The following is a 16,699-nucleotide window of genomic DNA, read 5'->3' on the forward strand; positions in this document are numbered from 1 at the left end:
CCACTTGGTTCCTCCCAGCTGCCGTGTGAATGGGCCGCCCTCCGGCTCCCGCGGCGGGGGCGGCGGGAAGAGGCCGCGCCGGGCCCCTGCGGCCGCCGCCCCCGCCCCCGCCCTGCGGCGGCCCACGCCGGGATCTGCGTCACTCGGCCGCGCGGGGGCGGGAGCCGGAGCGGCGAATGTAGCAAGAGCGGAATCTCCCAATGTGACAGCGCGCGGGGGGTGGGGGCGGCGGAGGCGGGCGGGGGAGGGGGAGGGTGCAGCGCGCGGGGAGGGGAGGGGAGCGCAGGGAGAGGAGGGGGCAGGGGAGGGAGGACGCGGCGGGGGAGGCGCCGCCGCCGCCCGCGCGCCCGAGCCGGGAGGAGCCGCCGCCGCCACCGCGGCCGAGCGAGCGCCGTCGGGGCTGGCGGGCAGGAAGGAGCGGCGGGCCCGAGCTGGGGGGGGAGCCGGGAGAGCGCGCCCACCACCTTCCCTGCCCCCCTCGATGGGAGCGGGGGCGTCCCGGCCGCCGCAGCCGCCGGAGCAGGGAGAGCCGGGGGCCGGCACTTCGGAGTCGGGGCTGAGCCGTCCTCGGGGGAGCGCGCGCCCAGCCCGCTGCAGCCGCCGGCCGAGTACGTACCGCTCGCGGGCCGCCGGGGCGCGCGCGTGCGGCCGCGGGCGAACTTGGAGCGCGGCGTCGCCGGGCAGCGCGGGCACGGGGGGCGGGCGGCCGGGCAGCGGGCCCCGCGCGGCCGCCGCCGGAAGGAGCGGGCAGCTCCGGGCTCGTGTGGGCGATTCCCGGAGAAATTCGGTGCGCAGGGCGGCTAGAGAGGGCGAGCGGGGCGGCGGCCTGGCTTGCGCGTCTCCCCTGGGAAAGCCGGGTGCCGAGTCCGCTCTCCTCCCGGGGCTGGAGCTGCCGCCGGGGCTGGGGTCGGGGCGCGGCGCCGAGCGCGCGGGGGCGCGGGGCGGGGGGCGCGCGGGGGCCCCGAGGTTTGCAGCCGCCTGCCCCGGAGGCAGAGTCTTTTTGTCGGTGTGTTTACTTTATCAAAGTGCTGCACTTGCAGTCTTCATTTTCGTCCTGGGTATCCTCTCCGGGCGAATGTAGTTTTCTTTTTAAAAGCGGAAGGAGAGTTTTGCTTGGAAGTGGCTTAGAGAAACTTGGCACCGAGGTGCAGGGAAGCGAGAGACTCGTGGTCCCTGAGGCCGAGTGTGGAATTTGCAGACACATGTGGGACATACACGCCTTGCATGCAGAAGTGTGTGACCTTGTTCATGGAGAAACTTTGCAAGTGCTATCTGTGTTTATGGTCTGCAGCCTCAAGGTTCACAAGGCTTAAGATGCGAAACGACGCCTTCAGTAAGCCTGAATGTTGTCAGATCCTGGGGAAAAGGATATTTGAATTGGAATATGCATTTGTAGGTTCCGCAGACCAAATTTTGCAGCAGGTGATCAGAGGCATCCTTGACTTGCATATTAGTACTTATCCCTCACTCCCTGAGATCTGAGAGGCATGGAAAATTTTTGAGTAGCTGTCAATTTAAAATTTCATCCGAAAGCGTTGATTTGGAGTAACCTGTCACAACCAGGTGGTTTGCCAGTGACGTGTCTGCAAACTTAAGGAGTGCAAAGATCAGAAGCTAAGAGGGAAATTCTCAGCTCTTGTTTAAAAATATTTTGGCAGTTTTAATAGATAATATTAGATTGCATAGGAACAGAGGAACTGAATTTAAAATAGATTAGTCACGTAGGAAATGCTAGGATGTTTTGTTAGAAAAGTGTGCACGCAGTGAATTACCTTCTTAGATTTTCACTTTTTTGAAAATTTCTCCTTGTAAAACATACCAAATTATGGCATGTCATAATTTATGTGGGTTTTAATAAATATTGGAAGAGAGGGTGCGTAGGATTTACTTTCTCTATTTTGGGTGGAGGCCGATATTTTCCTGAAGACCTCAAAAAGCTGTTTCTAATCTAAGTGCCAGTAAAAGTGGCTCTTAGATTCGAGGGTATCCTTTTTTCCTCCATTTTTTGATATTATTTGAGATATTTAATATTACCGTTTCATTAAATTTTAAAAATCGTTTTTCTTACAAGCAGTAACATGCATGTAAGGGTTCTCTTGAGAATTTATAGATGTCTGGCAAGGGCAGCCTTCTTCCTGTTTGGGTATTAAATTTTGGAAAATTAGATCTTGAAAGAAAATAATTTCAAGGAACCATTGGGAGATTCCTTGTTTTAATTTTATTATTTTTAGCATCTTGCACAAAAGTTAATATGCCATCCTGGTATTAGAAAAATTTCATTTTCCTTGGCTCTGGTGATTTCCTGTTATGTGTGAATGTATGAATAATAATAATGATAATAAAAACCTTGAGGCATCGTAGACTTTTATTTCGTTCTTCCTGCTAATTATGGATGTAATTAAAATGAGAAAAATCCTTAGGAATACTGCAGCTGATACAGGGAAATTTAGTGAGTTTGTATATCTAATAAATAATTTGATATATTTAATAAAGACGTCTTATTTCAGAATTATTAATACGATTGAATAATCTAAGTTAAATTAATTTAAAATTTTCCCTTTTTGGGCTACTAAAAAACATCCACTGCCCTATAGGAAAGTTAATAGATTTTCATTTGTCTTGTTATTTAGAGACTCGGTTAAAGCATTGGATATTTTCTTTTAATCACACTTTAAGAACATATTCGTTTATTATTAAAGATTTTGAGAGTGCACTCTGGATGCTTTGAAAGAAGAAATGATATGTATTACAAAGTGGAGGAGACCTTTGAAGAATTTATTGAAGTGGGGGAAGCCTTTGAAGAATTTACTTTAAATATGTGAACTTTAAATATTTAAAGTAAAAGACGGTTGGATGGAAACAGAAGTATCTCAGGCTTTTCTGTGTGTTGACCTGGACTCTTTCCTAAGATTTAGGCCTGATCTATTCCATCGTATTAAGTCTGATTGTTTTCGTTGGTGCTATTCATGTGCTCTAATGGAAATGAAAGCTTTGCCTTTAAATTGACCTTAGATGTGAAGCTGTACTCTGGATACCACGGAACTGTGATATATTTTATGTTACTTTCATGGAAATGACCTTTTTATAATATGTTTGGAACAGTTCAAGATCCTGTTAATGTATAATCAACTTGGATATGTGTATTTTGTTGTGGAATTTATTAAATATATTAGGGAATAAATAATACCCACTCCAGTGCAATGTCAGCTTCCTAGCCCCTTTGCTGTGGATTTAGTTTTCTCTTACCTGTTCTTTCATTGTTTTTAGTAGAATGAAGAATAGCACAGTTACTGTATTAAATGCAAATTTCCTTTCTCATCTGACATGTTCAATAACTAGCACAATAGTAGGATATACTCTTTTAAACTTAATATTGGAAGAAGTGGGAAATCAGAGAAGTTGATGTTGGGAAAAAGTAGTAATCCTCATCTTGTCGGAATCCTCATGGCTAAAACATGCCATTAAGCGTTCAAGTAGTTTGTCATTTCTCAATGCATTGTATTTAGGGGGCTGCACGTTAATTTGCACAGTATGTTAATTTAATAATTTTTAAAGAGAAATTTCTGAAAAAGTGGTAAAATTTATATACACTGCATGCATACTACATGCTCAGAGGGCAGTTAATGTTTGTCGAATGACTTGACCGTTAATTGATTGAAGAATTTCCAGCCGTATTATATGAAATGCTAGTACTGGTATTGTAGTTAATGTATAGTTATTCTTTAATAGCATAATAAATCTGATTTACTTTTTTCTAATTTTGATAAATAAATTTAAGTTGACACATTCGATATTTTCATTAAAAACTTTAAGGGGTCTGTAAGAATTTTTTTTCCAGCTTCATTCAGAATTCGGAAAAGAATCAATAGGGGAGAACATTTGAAGTTTCCCGAATTACCATTAATTCATTAGAAGCTAATGTTTAATTTGTAGCTATGGCAGGAGTAAGATTCAAAAATATCTCGACTTAAGCTACATCACTGAGTGTTTACTAATAAATGCACTGAGGTGAATCGTTTGGTACTTGAAACACGTACACAGGCGATGGTACTTAGGCCAGCGCTGCAATCTGAAGTAACCCATGATGTAACTGAACTACATTGTTTTAGCTTGAATTCTAGGACTAGCACAAAAGTGAGAAGAAGTCATGTCCTAGGCTTAAGGCCCATCCTTCCTTAAGCCAAATTCTGGCTTTTCATAAACCTTTCCAGTTTCAGCCTGTAGTGTGCCCATTGCACCCTTCTCCCCAGCCTGGCCCATATCCCTTCAAGCTTACACTCTCCCTAACTTGGCGGTGCTTCAGAGGCTGTAAATGCAGCCTCTGCCCTCAGGTTTCCTACTTCCTTCCTTGCCTTTCCCATCCCTATCTTTCATTCCCTTCTTGTGCACCAGAGCTCATCTAGCTGTTAAGAGGAAAACAGTCCGGTGGAACTAATTCACCTCAATCTGTAAATGACTCATGAGCTCTTAACCCTTCCCAAGTTTTTTCACATTTTTTGTAAGTCTATCAGAGGTTGCTCTTAGCTTAGATAATTCTAAAGTAGAAATTTCAGGCTATGTTGGGAAGAAGGACTTTATAGTTCTCTGCACAAATAAGTCAAATCTTACTGGGATTTTGCCCTTGGTTTCTCCCACTCCTGGAAGCGTCTCTTTGGAATGCCATAGACTTCATAAAGTGTGTGTATACATATGTCCTCTATATATGTCCGTATACATATTTATGCATTTTTCCTACATCATGAAGAGGAGGATTCAAGAGTAATGATTATGAATCCATTTGAATACAGTGAACATTTATGAGATACATATTTGTTATTTGGGGATAACTTATACTACATTTTAATTCATAGGAACAGAGAGGGGAAAGACCCAGCATCTCTCATGACTGAAACTGACTTCTTAAAATGCTGGTCTTGGGGCTGGACTAACACGTGATGTCTTATAGCACTAAGCATGCGTGGTTCCTTGTTTGGGAGCGCACCCTTTGAGCTCTTGGGAAAATAGCCATGTTACGGGATTCTGCCTGTAAATACAGCCTTATAAGAAAGAGGAAGTGTTGAGGCTGAGAGAATGAAAAGGATTGCAGGTAAAGTAGCAGGGTATGCTGTTACTAGAGTGGTAATTCACTGGGACACCAATTTACACACAGGGTGTCCCTTTTGGAATATGAAAGGAGGCTGCCGATCAGATTCTGACTCAAACGCTGGGTTTCATTCAACAGCAGCCTTTATAGAGATGGTATTCTACCCTGAACACTTTGCTAGGAATACAGGGAGTTAAAAGATGAATGAGACCTAGTCCTTACCCTCAGGCAGCTTGTAACCTGTTCTGCAGAGCCAGGTAAGGCTGCTTCTCTGTGCAGTGGCTCCTTATGTGTAACGCTGCATAGCGTTATCACAGTGTTTACGTGTCCGCTTACTTGTCTGTCTCCTCCCTCTTAACTGATTCTCCGTGAAGGAGCATCTTTCCTCTGTATCCCTGGGACTGGCTCAGGAACTGGTGGCTTTGAATAAGTCGGGGAAAAGAATGAGAGAGAAAGTATTGTGGGGTTTAGAGAAGGGAAAGACGTCTCCAGCCAAGGAGTATGCGAAAGGCCTTATGGGAAAGGCCGTGGAGGTAGCGGGGAGGACCGTGTCTGGCCCAGGGGCGGGGAAGCGGGAGGCGCATTTGAGGATTGCCCAGCATGTCTGTTTGGCAGGAGCACAGGCGCATGTTAGGGACTAGAGAAAAGGCTGGAAGGACAGGTTTGGGTCTGGAGTGCCTATATGAGGAGTTTGGGTTTCCTTTTCTATGAAGTGGGGAAATTTGCCCAGGTGGGTAAAGAGCCATACCTGTACTGTTAGGACAATGAGGTTGGCGCTGCAGTGTGGGACGTGTTGGAGGGGAGAAAGTTGTTTTCATACTTGGGGCAGGAAGCAAGGAAAACTAGAATTAGGTGCGTTTGAGGGGGAGAAAGAAGACGTGTGGTGATGTGGCCTGGCTTAGGAACATGGAGATTTGAGGAAGGAAGAGGAAAACGCAAAGATGGAGTCCCTACGTTTATGAATCCAGGAAAGTGGGAGAAATGAGAGAGTTGGGAAGAATAGGTTTGGGAATCTGGAAGAAGGGAGGAACATGAGATACCATACTTGCTTTTGGACTTATCAAATTTGAGATTTTGAAACCCCCACGTGGTAGTTGAAATGCTGATTTATCAGAAAAAAAGATTTGGGCTGATGCGTCTCAAACTTTTCAGGTATGGAGATCACTTTTTAAGTAAAAGAATTGCAAATATTCCTTGATAATTTTACTTTTAGTATTTGTTGATTGAGAGTACATATATTGACAAAAACTATGAATTAAGTTAGACTTTTAAATGGCTTTATATTTTATTAAGTCACAAAGTTTTACTTTACTTCCATTTGCAAAGTGGCCGTGTGTGAGAGGCATCTTTTTCACTCGGTAGCCAGTGCTTGCTGTGTGTTTGGATTTAAGAACTGTGTGCAGTAACTGTGTGGCCCCTGGGCGGTTAGCCCCTGATCCAGGCTGCAGAGCGATGTGGAGGTCAGTCTGCCCTAGGTGGTCGCTGAAGCCAGGGAGTAGATGAGCTCATCAAGGGAGAATGTGGAAAAACAATAGAAAAGAGATCCGATATAAACCTTTGGGGAATTCTTGCGCTTAGGATATAAGGGGAGGTGAAGAGCATTTCAAGGAGTGATGTCAAGCTGCAGGAGGTTCAAGAGAGGCCAGTGATACCTGGAAGGTTTTGTGAGGGTCGCAGAGCCAGAAGGCAGGCTGAAGCTTCTTGGAAGAGCTTGAAGCAGGTTTGAAAGAATGGTTCTTTTCCCTCGGGACCATTACAGGCCTCTGACGGACCCTAAATCCCCACATCCCAGCTTGGAGAATGTCAGGGAGGTTGTTTCCCACAGCCGGATTAAGTGCTTCCTTGCGGTTCAAGGAGGAAGCAGGAGTTGACCAGTGAAGCTTTCTGGACCAGACAGGCGCCTTATTTCACTTTGCATAGTTTGAATCCAGCAGATGACTGATTCTCCCTAAGGAGCCAAAGTGAGGTTTTTTTTAAGGTTCTGGAACAAATCATTACCGTTTAAAATAGATCAGTGAATAACAAACAACAACAAATGGCCTTAAACGAATCCATTGTTGTTTAATTCCTCTTCCTCTTGAACGAGGCTGAGGAGCATTCAAGCTGGTGCAAGTGGAGGTTTGCGGCCCGCAGGCTGCAGGCCTTTGGTTTAGCTGAGCACCTGAGAATGAGTGACTGGTTTCTCTTAACGGTGGAATTCATAAAAAGGTCAGACGCAGTGCGGTGGTTCCCGCATTTCTTGAAAAGGCCAGGTAACAGTGGTTTTCAGCTGAGGAGATTTACTGTACTCTCAGCTACCTGGATGTAGCGTTGGGCCAGGATCCTTTTTATATTGACTTCAGATCGGAGAGATGCAGAGAGAAGCTTGCTCGTGACTTAGTTGACCTTCACCTTGAAGCATGAATAGAAACAGAGTTTGTAAAAACAGAAAATCTCATCTTAGAAAAATTTTCTTTTAGATCAAGTTAACGTATGAAGTGGTGGGTGTTTAAATTATCGCAATAGGCTTTTGTGGGAAAATGAAACATTCTCCTAAAGCGAAAGCTTAGGGACAAAGCTCCTTTCCCCCCAGGGAGTGTGGGCCTTCAGAAAGCCCGGGTGGCCTCTGGATAGTTCACCTCTTTATCTTTCATCCGGTGTCTCGCCTTTGGAAACATACACTTGGTCCTGTCAGTCCTGACAGAGATACTATATTCATAACTACTTCTTTCTTACCAGTTCATAAGGGCTTTCTCGTAGGAACGAGGGGGTTTCCTTTCTTTCTGGGTAAAGGTGAGAAAGAATAAAAGTTGAAAATTAATATTTTTTAAAATCATTGCCTTATCTCAGAAGAATAAAACGTAAGGTTGTCTTTAGTTCTCATTTTCTTAAGTTTCTCTTTCATATTTGTGTAACAGTCTTTTTTTCTTATTGCTCATAAAAGGATTCAGACACTATTCATCTAGATTTTCTCTTGTCATCTTCCCTCTATTCCATAATTTGGGGAGTACATGCGGTGAAATAATTGATGACACCATTCTCCTTGCAAGGTTACAGTCCTATAAAAGAGATGGTGTCTGTGTGTACATGTATATTTATATGTGTATATACGTATTTTTTGGTGTACTCTTGAGTTGAAAGCCTGTGGAGTTATTGAATTAGGTGTATGACGGGAAAGTAAGTTTCATTTCTTCCACCTCAGACACTTTCTAGAAGCCCTTTTATTTGGTATAATGTAATTCAATACAGACGTTACCTTGTGTCTGTAACTCCTGAGAGCTGTGTTTTGCGGGATGATGGCCTCCCTGGAGAGTCCCTCCTGGGGTGGAAGAACCCTCCTGGGGTGATGTTGAAGATGCAGGATGTTTTTATCCAGAACGGAGGTGGCATGAAGATGAAAGTGGACGAGTCAAGAACCGAGATGACCCCAGAACATGTAGGAGTTCGTGGTGCCCAGAGGGTGTGCTAAATAGTGTCTAGTGTCGTTTGCCAGATTTGCCAACTCATGGGAGTCTCCTGGGATGCAGCTCTGGGACCTGGGAAACTGTTTTCCAGAAGCACCTCAGAAGAAGTTACTGGGACCCCAGTTCAATCTTTTGTGTGTCTCTTGGAAGTCACCTGACATTACCCTTGTAAGATAAAGAGCCATAAAATTTGAGGAGGTCACTAGTTGATCAAAGCGGATTGTGGATAATCCAGAGGTTCCAGGAGCTGGGGCTTCCCTGGAGTCAGTCCTTAGGGTGGTGGGGAGATGCATTCTCCTTGGGTGGGATGAATGAGACTAGAATTCTGTGCAGCCTTCTGGTTGATGGCAAAAAGCAAAAGTCCCGGATTTGGTGACCTGGTCTTCAGGAGGTTCCTAAGATTCCTCTGCTTGCATCATCTCCCGGTTAATAATTGCTCCCTGCTAGTTTGAGTTGAGAGTGAAGCTTCCATTTTCCTCTGATGTATGTATTTTTTTGGCCTTCTGTAATTTTCTCGGTAGAGGGCTGCAGGGTCCTTTCAGTCTTAAGAGTGCATTGATTACAACAAGTTTGTTTGTTTCTCTTAAATAGAAGTCCTTGGCCAGCTCCTCTTTATATGTGGGAGGTCTCCAGGCAACTGTGTAATAACTTCTGAAGGCTGCTAAGAGGTCAAGAAGGACTTTGCTGGATCTTGTTCTGTCTTTTTAAAGGCAGGCCTCTCTGTCTTGCTTGGCTCCTAAAAGTCTCTTTCTTCCTTGCTCTGTCTTTGGCCCTCGGCTGCTGCTTTGGAGGGCTCCCCCACCCTCTCTGGTTTCACCCTGTAGCTCCAGCCCTTACACACTTTGGCTCCAGTCTATTTGGAACGCAGGGCAGTTCGACTTAAGCGTTCTGCCTTGCAGTGTGTTCAAGCACTGTGTGTTTGACAGGGAGCCCCATCCTCCTGATTTTTCTGTATCCCCGATGCCTATCACAGTTCTAGACTCTCAAATGTGTAATCCCATAGTCATCGCTAAGTCTTCTCTTCCTGGACCCACAGAAAGTGTCAATAAACGGTAACTCTTTCCTCTCCTCATCTCTTAGACCTAAGTGATGACCAAGTCTTGTCATTTATTTGCTTGAATTTTTCCTGCCTCTTTTTTTCTTGGTTCCTAAATATACCACCTTCTGTCTTCTCACCTCCAATTCATACTGAAATCTATCTTCCTCTGCCTGCCAGACTAATCTTGGCAACTTTTCTGTATAAAATGGGAATAAGTGTACCTATGTCGCAGGGCCTTTGTGAGGATTAGACTTAAAGTGTTTATCATACTGTCTTACACAAAATAAGTGTTCCGCGAATGGTGGCATCGTACATGCCGTACCTCCTCCTGAATTTGACTGTCCTTCATGTCACCTGTGTGTGCAAACTGTGGAGGCAGTAAAGGGAATAGTCAAAAATATGGGACCAAGAGTCTTGTGAACCTTGCTGAGTCCCCAGACTCCTGCGTAACTAGTTGTGAGATCTCAGGCAGATCTTCTTTGAGCCTTTATATTTTTCTCTTTAAAATGGAACCAGTTATGCTGACCATTAGGGTTACTGGGAGTGTAAAATGAGATAACACGTGTAGAGAGAGTGCTTCCTTGACACTCTTTTGCTCTGCAAATGCTCCGTGTTTTTGTTCTTCCCACACTGTGTTCTTAAACCCTGTCCTGTCTCACAAACAGGTTTAAGAGGGTTGGAGCCAGTAGATGAGTGTTTCCTGTCTTCTCTTTGCAGGTTAAGCCCATCCACAGTAATGGCCGCAGCCTTACCCAGGACCCTGGGGGAGTTGCAGCTGTACAGAATATTACAAAAAGCCAATCTGCTTTCTTATTTTGATGCCTTTATCCAGCAAGGCGGCGATGATGTCCAGCAGCTCTGTGAAGCTGGAGAAGAGGAGTTCTTGGAAATCATGGCACTCGTAGGCATGGCTAGCAAGCCCCTTCATGTTAGAAGGCTCCAGAAGGCTTTGAGAGACTGGGTCACAAACCCTGGCCTTTTCAATCAGCCGCTGACTTCCCTGCCTGTTAGTAGCATTCCCATCTATAAGTTACCTGAGGGATCCCCGACGTGGCTGGGAATAACCTGCAGCAGTTATGAAAGGAATAGCAATGCCCGGGACCCGCACTTAAAACTCCCCAAATGCGCCGCCGCCCCCTGCGTGCAGAGCTTGGCCCAGGGCAAGTCAGACGCGGGGAGCCTGGCGCTGCAGGCCGTGGGCGAGTCCAGACTCTGGCAGAGCCACCACGCCACCGAGAGCGAGCACAGCCTCTCGCCGGCCGACCTGGGCTCCCCCGCGTCCCCGAAGGAAAGCAGCGAGGCGCTGGACGCGGCCGCCGCGCTCTCGGTGGCCGAGTGCGTGGAGCGCATGGCCCCCACGCTCCCCAAGAGTGACTTGAGCGAAGTGAAGGAGCTGCTGAAAACCAACAAGAAGTTGGCCAAAATGATCGGTCACATCTTTGAGATGAGCGATGATGATCCGCACAAAGAGGAGGAGATTCGAAAATACAGTGCCATCTACGGCAGGTTTGACTCGAAGAGGAAGGACGGGAAACACCTCACCCTTCATGAGGTAGGAAGCCCACCTTGGTCTTCGCAGGCGCCGGGCGCCTTGTGTGCCTGAGAGATGTTTGGTAATCGTCTGAGGCAAAGGGGAGGTACACTCCCGCCCAGCAGTGTTGGAGACATTTAGGGGTCGCTCATCAGGCCACCCTGTGGCGGTGTCCCACATACAAAGTAGAGGAAGACTGACACAGATGTCGGCTTAGGGACCATCTTCCTCAAGCAAAAAGAGGAAGATTGGCAGCAGATGTTGGCTCAGGACCACTCGTCCTCACCAAAAAAAAAAAAAAAAAGAAGAAAGAAAGAAACCCAACATTTAGGTGTTAGCAAAATATAGCTCTTGTGAATAGACCAGATTTATTGTGTTAGGGTATTTTTATGTTGAACTCAAACACATTGAGTTTTGGAACTACAGTGTAGAGTGACTTTGAGAAAAATGTCAGAATTTAAACAGTGAAAGTGTAAAGTCATCCTATTTATAAGGCAGTTTGTTTTTTAATTAAGAAATAAAAGGATTTTAAATGTAACTATTCATTTAAAAAACATTTTAGTAGACTTTTTTAAAAAAAAAACCGCTTTGGAGAAATAACCAGAACTTTAATTTTCAGTTAGCATAGAAAACAAAATTATATTAGATAAATGTTGAAAGAATTATTATAGCTTTGGTTTCATTTATTTGGAATTATTTATACTGTTTTGGTTTGACCTTAGGCTTTAAAAAGTCTCATTGTTTTATCTTCATAGCACTCTATCCAGAGATATTCTGCTTAAGTATAAGAATGCATATGTATCTCTTGCATTTACTCCCTTTCTGTTTGCGTCCATCTGGCCAACTCGTCATCTTTAAGGTTTAGCTCAAGCATAAGCTTAAATCTTTTTTGATATGTTTTCCCCCAAGTAGAGTGACATTTCCTTTCCTTTCTGTTTTTATCCGTACGTACACTAGTGTCAAGGTGACTTCAACACTTTATTGTACTTATGTGTATACCGGTCTGTCCCTCCCAGTATGCTTTGGATTTCTTCAAGGCAGAGATAATGTTGCATTCATTTTCATATCCTCAGAGTCTAATGTGCACAGTAAATGCTTGGAAAATAAATGCATTTTCAAAAGCTAAAAAGACTATTTCATAGCTAAATTTTTTGTAGCCATTATCCTTTAGAAGAAAGGAATAAATCCTCTGAAAAATTGTTCATTTGAATGCAGTATTTCATATTTCACGTTGGAAACATTATATCATCCCCCCAGACTTGTACTTTAACACGAAAAAGAATGTGTACTTATTTGCAAAAGTATGCAGTCGTTACAAAAGAATGTAAAGTAATGGAATCTGTAAACTTTCAGACACTTTTCTTTTTTTCTTTTCTTTCCTTTTTGTGAGGAAGATTGGCCCTGAGTTAACATCTGTTGTCAATCTTCCTCTTTTTGCTTGAGGAAGATTGTCTCTGAGCTAACATCTACGCCAGTCTTACACCACTTTATATATGGGACACTGCCACAGAATGGCCTGAAGAATGATGTGTAGGTCTGCGCCCGCGATCCCAACCTGTGAATCCTGGGCTGCTGAAGCCGAGAGCACAAACCCAACCATTACACCACTGGACCGGCCCCCAGATGCTTTTCTTTACATATACAAATATGGGATCTATTTTGTACACTGTGCTCCAAATTCCTTTTTTTTAAAAACCTAATGTAACAATATACTATTAGATATCTTTTCAAGTCAGTACACATAGAGCTGCCTTGTTCATTTATGGGTTGCATTGTATTCCATGGTATGAATGTGCTTTTTATCTTAACCACTCACTTTTTGATGTCACTTAGGTTGTTTCCGTTTTTTTGATATTGTACATGGTGGTGTGTGAACATTATACACCCACACCTTTACAGACTTGGGCATGTTTTTCTACAGAATTGTTTCCAACATGTAAAATAACGGCATCAAAAAATATGTAGATTTACTATTTTATAGGTACTGCTTTATTGCCTTATAAAAAAGCTGCAACAGTTGACACTTCCGCTATCATTATATGCACGTGTCCATTTCTCCAAACTCTTGCTAATATTGCATTTGTCATTACTTTTAGTCTTTGCCAGTCTAATCAATGAAAAATTTTCATTGCCCAAATTTACTTTCCTTAGTGAAGATGAGTATCTTTTCATATGTTTAATAGGCATCCAATTTTATGTTCATATACTTGGTTTTCATGTTGAGGTTGTCTTACTTTTAAAAAATTAACTGGTAAGAACTTTTTTATTTTTAAGGACATTAACCTTTTGTCTTATGTTGTAAACATTTTCCCAGACTGTCATTTGTCGTTTGACCTTTGAGACTGTTTTGCCCTGAGGATGTCTAATGTGGAAGTAGTAATATGCATTGATCTTACCCTGTGTGATTTCATTAGTGTGATTCTCTGTTGCTTCACAATATAGAGTTATTTTAGTTACCACAGCTAAATAATCTGTTGTGGTATCTGGAAAGGCACGTGCCCTTTCAATAGTCTTGTTTTGCAGCTTCTGTTTTTTTAGGTAATCTTATGCATTTCTCCTGCCAAATAAAATTTTTAATGCATTTGTCAAATTTCCCCAAAATTTTTGTTGGCATTTTGATTAGAAATGCCTTAAAGGTGTAGATTAATTTGGAGAAAATTGACATATTTACAATAATGAGACCTCCCATACAGTAATATAGCCTATGTATTTGCTTCTTTAGATCTTTTCTGTCCCTCGGTAATTCTGTAGTTCTTTATTCACATGGGTTTTGCACATTTCTTGTTAAGTCAGATACCATGTATAATATAGTCATGCATTGCTTAATGACTGGGAATCATTCTAAAAAAGGCATCATTAGGTGATTCTGTTGTGCAAACTCATAGAGTGTACTCATGCAAACCTAGACGGTATAGTCTACTGCACACCTGGGCCATATGGTGCTAATCTTACGGGAGCACCATTGTATTTGTGGTCCACTGTTGACCAAGACGGTGTTATGCAGTGCACGACTGTATTTTATGTGCCTATGTTGTATATATATTTATAAAATTTAATTTATTTACTAAATTTGTTTATATAGGAGATAGAAATATATGACATAAAATATATGACAATTGTAAATGAAATTTTTTTCCCACTTTTTAAAATTATCACTGACTGACTTTTGTATATTAATCTTGTTTTCAGCAATTTCACTGTCTGACCTTTTGGAATAAATGATTTTAGATATAAGTGGGTACTGGAGCTTAAGATCAGAGAATTGGTCAGCAAAGTTGCTTAACTGCAGTGGGTCTGTGATTTTATCTATTTGGGGCATATCTCTGCAGTCGTTACGTATTATTGCTGTACAGTAGCTGGCTCACTAGCACTTGTGGGTAGGTCTGGAAAATGCACTTAGCTTTATAATTCAGATACACTTTGAGACTTTCATTGCCTGTGAACCAACAGAGGAATCTACTAAAAGGCTACTATGGTTGTCTTTAGTGGAAAACAGAGGGCATAACATGTTGGCAGTTTTAGTTTCCTGCTTTAACCCGGTGTACATATAATTTTTAAAACATAGTAGATGAAACACAAAGTTGAGTCAGAAGACCTGTATTTTTATCAAAGCAAAAGTATGTTAAAGAGATGGCTTGAATAAACCCAATCAAGTTGACTTTTTAAAAAAAATCCTACCCTGCTTTAAAAAAAATCTAAAATGAATTATTTTACACTTGGCTTTTGCTAAGGGGCTCTTTGCTTCTTTGGAAAAATAGGTACAGATGGTATTTAAGAAATGAGACCGCTGTGGATTTCCCAAAATAAGGGAACACCCAAAATGAATGCTGGCAGGTTGCGATGTGGGGGCGGGGGCTTTGGGAAATGTGGCCTGTGTTTTTGAAACTTAGACCACTTGTTACTTGTAACTCAGGAATGTGAATCTGGTCTGATATAAGCTTTCTTCAGACTAGTATAATTTGTCCTCAATTTCCAAATAAGGAACTCTATGACTTATTCTTAATTCACCTTTGGTAGTATTTCTGAGAATTTTCTTCATATAAACCGTATGGACTCTGTTCTTTTTAACCTTTCAAGACATACAGCTGTATGGCGGTCACACATGGATGAAAATCAGGAAGTATTTACACCTGAAAAAAATTTTTCAGCTCTCACGAGTACATAAAAATCTCCTTCTGGTATGCATTTTTATACTTGTTTTCACATGTACTGTACATCATACAGTAAAGAATTAGGGAGTGAATCATTGTTTTAAACACTTCTTTTTAAGCTCAAGAATCAGTGATGGTCTTAGGACCTACCTAGGTGTGGCCTGGTTTATAGCCAGTGGAGGAAGTAAGTAAACCAGTCAGAGAGAATATTGTATTTTATGCTTTTAACAAAATTGGAAACTTAGAATTTTTGAAAAGCTACCATGGTGCTGCAGTGAGCGACTACTGTTTTGGAGTATTTGTATCATTTTCTTTTTTAAGTATATCGTAATAGTTATTTAATTATTAGCAACTGAGAACGTGAAATCTAGAAGACATTGACAGAAAATACACTTTGAGGGGGAAGCTTGATGAGTTGGCTTATTACAACCTGGGGCGAGCTGTAGTTTTTTCTCCAGCCTCAGTGTTTCTGCCAGAAGGCTCCCTATGGGCCTGGAGAGTTCAATCTACTCTTTCGGTCTGTTGGAGCCTGAATTCAATAACAAAGAATGTGTTATGTTTGTTTTTCTTGGTTTCTGGTAGGATGATGGAAAGAATACGAGAACATTGTTTTCAGTTTACGTTGAAAAGTTATTTTCTGTGGTTGTGCATAAACTGGTACCTCTGAAATGTTGTCAGTTAAAATATCTCACTGACAATCAGAAATTCTCCATACTAGTTTAGATTTATGAGTACAAAAAAGAAACAGCTACATGAAAAGCAACTTGAGAAGGGTCTTCAAGGTCACAGTAGCTACTGTTAAGCTGAAACTGAAGTTACTTTATTTAGGAAGTCATTCTTTAAAGTATATTTTACTTTTGGCTCCGGTAACATTGTGCCTTTCAAAAGCACTTAGGGAAGAAATTGATCTATTGATCATTCTTTAGCAGGAGGGGAGAAAGTTAAAAATAAATTCCTCCTAGTATGCTTTCATATTCAGCTGTGGGTTTACATAGGAAGCCTGGGCTTATAACCTTGTTGTCAGTAGCCAAATTATTTGTCTGAGAACAGGCCAATGTAAATTGCAGTCAGAAATCTGGAGAGAAGGAAGTTAGATATCTAATCTATATCACACCATATACTGTAAACCATAACACATTCTAGATGGATTAAATACTTAAGTGGAAAAAGAAAACTCTTAGACTAAATCATAGAAGAACATTTATGTATTATTAGAGTGAGAAGGGAGTTTCTATGTATGGCACCCAAGACAAAAACTGTAAGACTAATGACAAACTTTAAAAAAAAAACCAAACCACTACATATGGTGAAGAGTTAATGCTCTTAATACAGAAAGAATTCCTAAAGTCTCTAAGAAACAAAGTAGTGCGATAGAAGAAACAAGCAACTGCCACGAGCAAGCAGATTTTAAAATAAGTCAAAAACATAAGAAAAAGGTTGTTTTATAGTCAA

At 42.4% G+C, this 16,699-nt stretch overlaps 1 protein-coding gene across 9 annotated transcripts in view; it reads left to right on the top strand.

The window, feature by feature from the left end:
- The first annotated feature begins 88 nt into the window (after nucleotides 1-88).
- NAB1 (NGFI-A binding protein 1) overlaps nucleotides 89-16,699 on the top strand; it is a 39,288-nt gene continuing 22,677 nt past the window's right edge. For 2 of the 9 annotated variants that reach the window (XM_070580456.1, XM_070580453.1), the window contains exons 1-2: nucleotides 477-608; nucleotides 10,283-11,117. In XM_070580456.1, the coding sequence (XP_070436557.1) occupies nucleotides 10,302-11,117 (816 nt within the window). In that variant the 5' untranslated portion in view covers nucleotides 477-608; nucleotides 10,283-10,301. Of the gene's footprint in view, nucleotides 203-476; nucleotides 609-660; nucleotides 788-3,780; nucleotides 6,236-8,447; nucleotides 8,499-10,282; nucleotides 11,118-16,699 lie in introns of those variants that run through there. The other 7 variants (XM_070580449.1, XM_070580450.1, XM_070580455.1 and 4 more) reach the window with 6 other exon arrangements.

The sequence above is a fragment of the Equus przewalskii genome, chromosome 17 (assembly GCF_037783145.1).
Source record: "Equus przewalskii isolate Varuska chromosome 17, EquPr2, whole genome shotgun sequence".
NCBI classification, from domain to species: domain Eukaryota; kingdom Metazoa; phylum Chordata; class Mammalia; order Perissodactyla; family Equidae; genus Equus; species Equus przewalskii.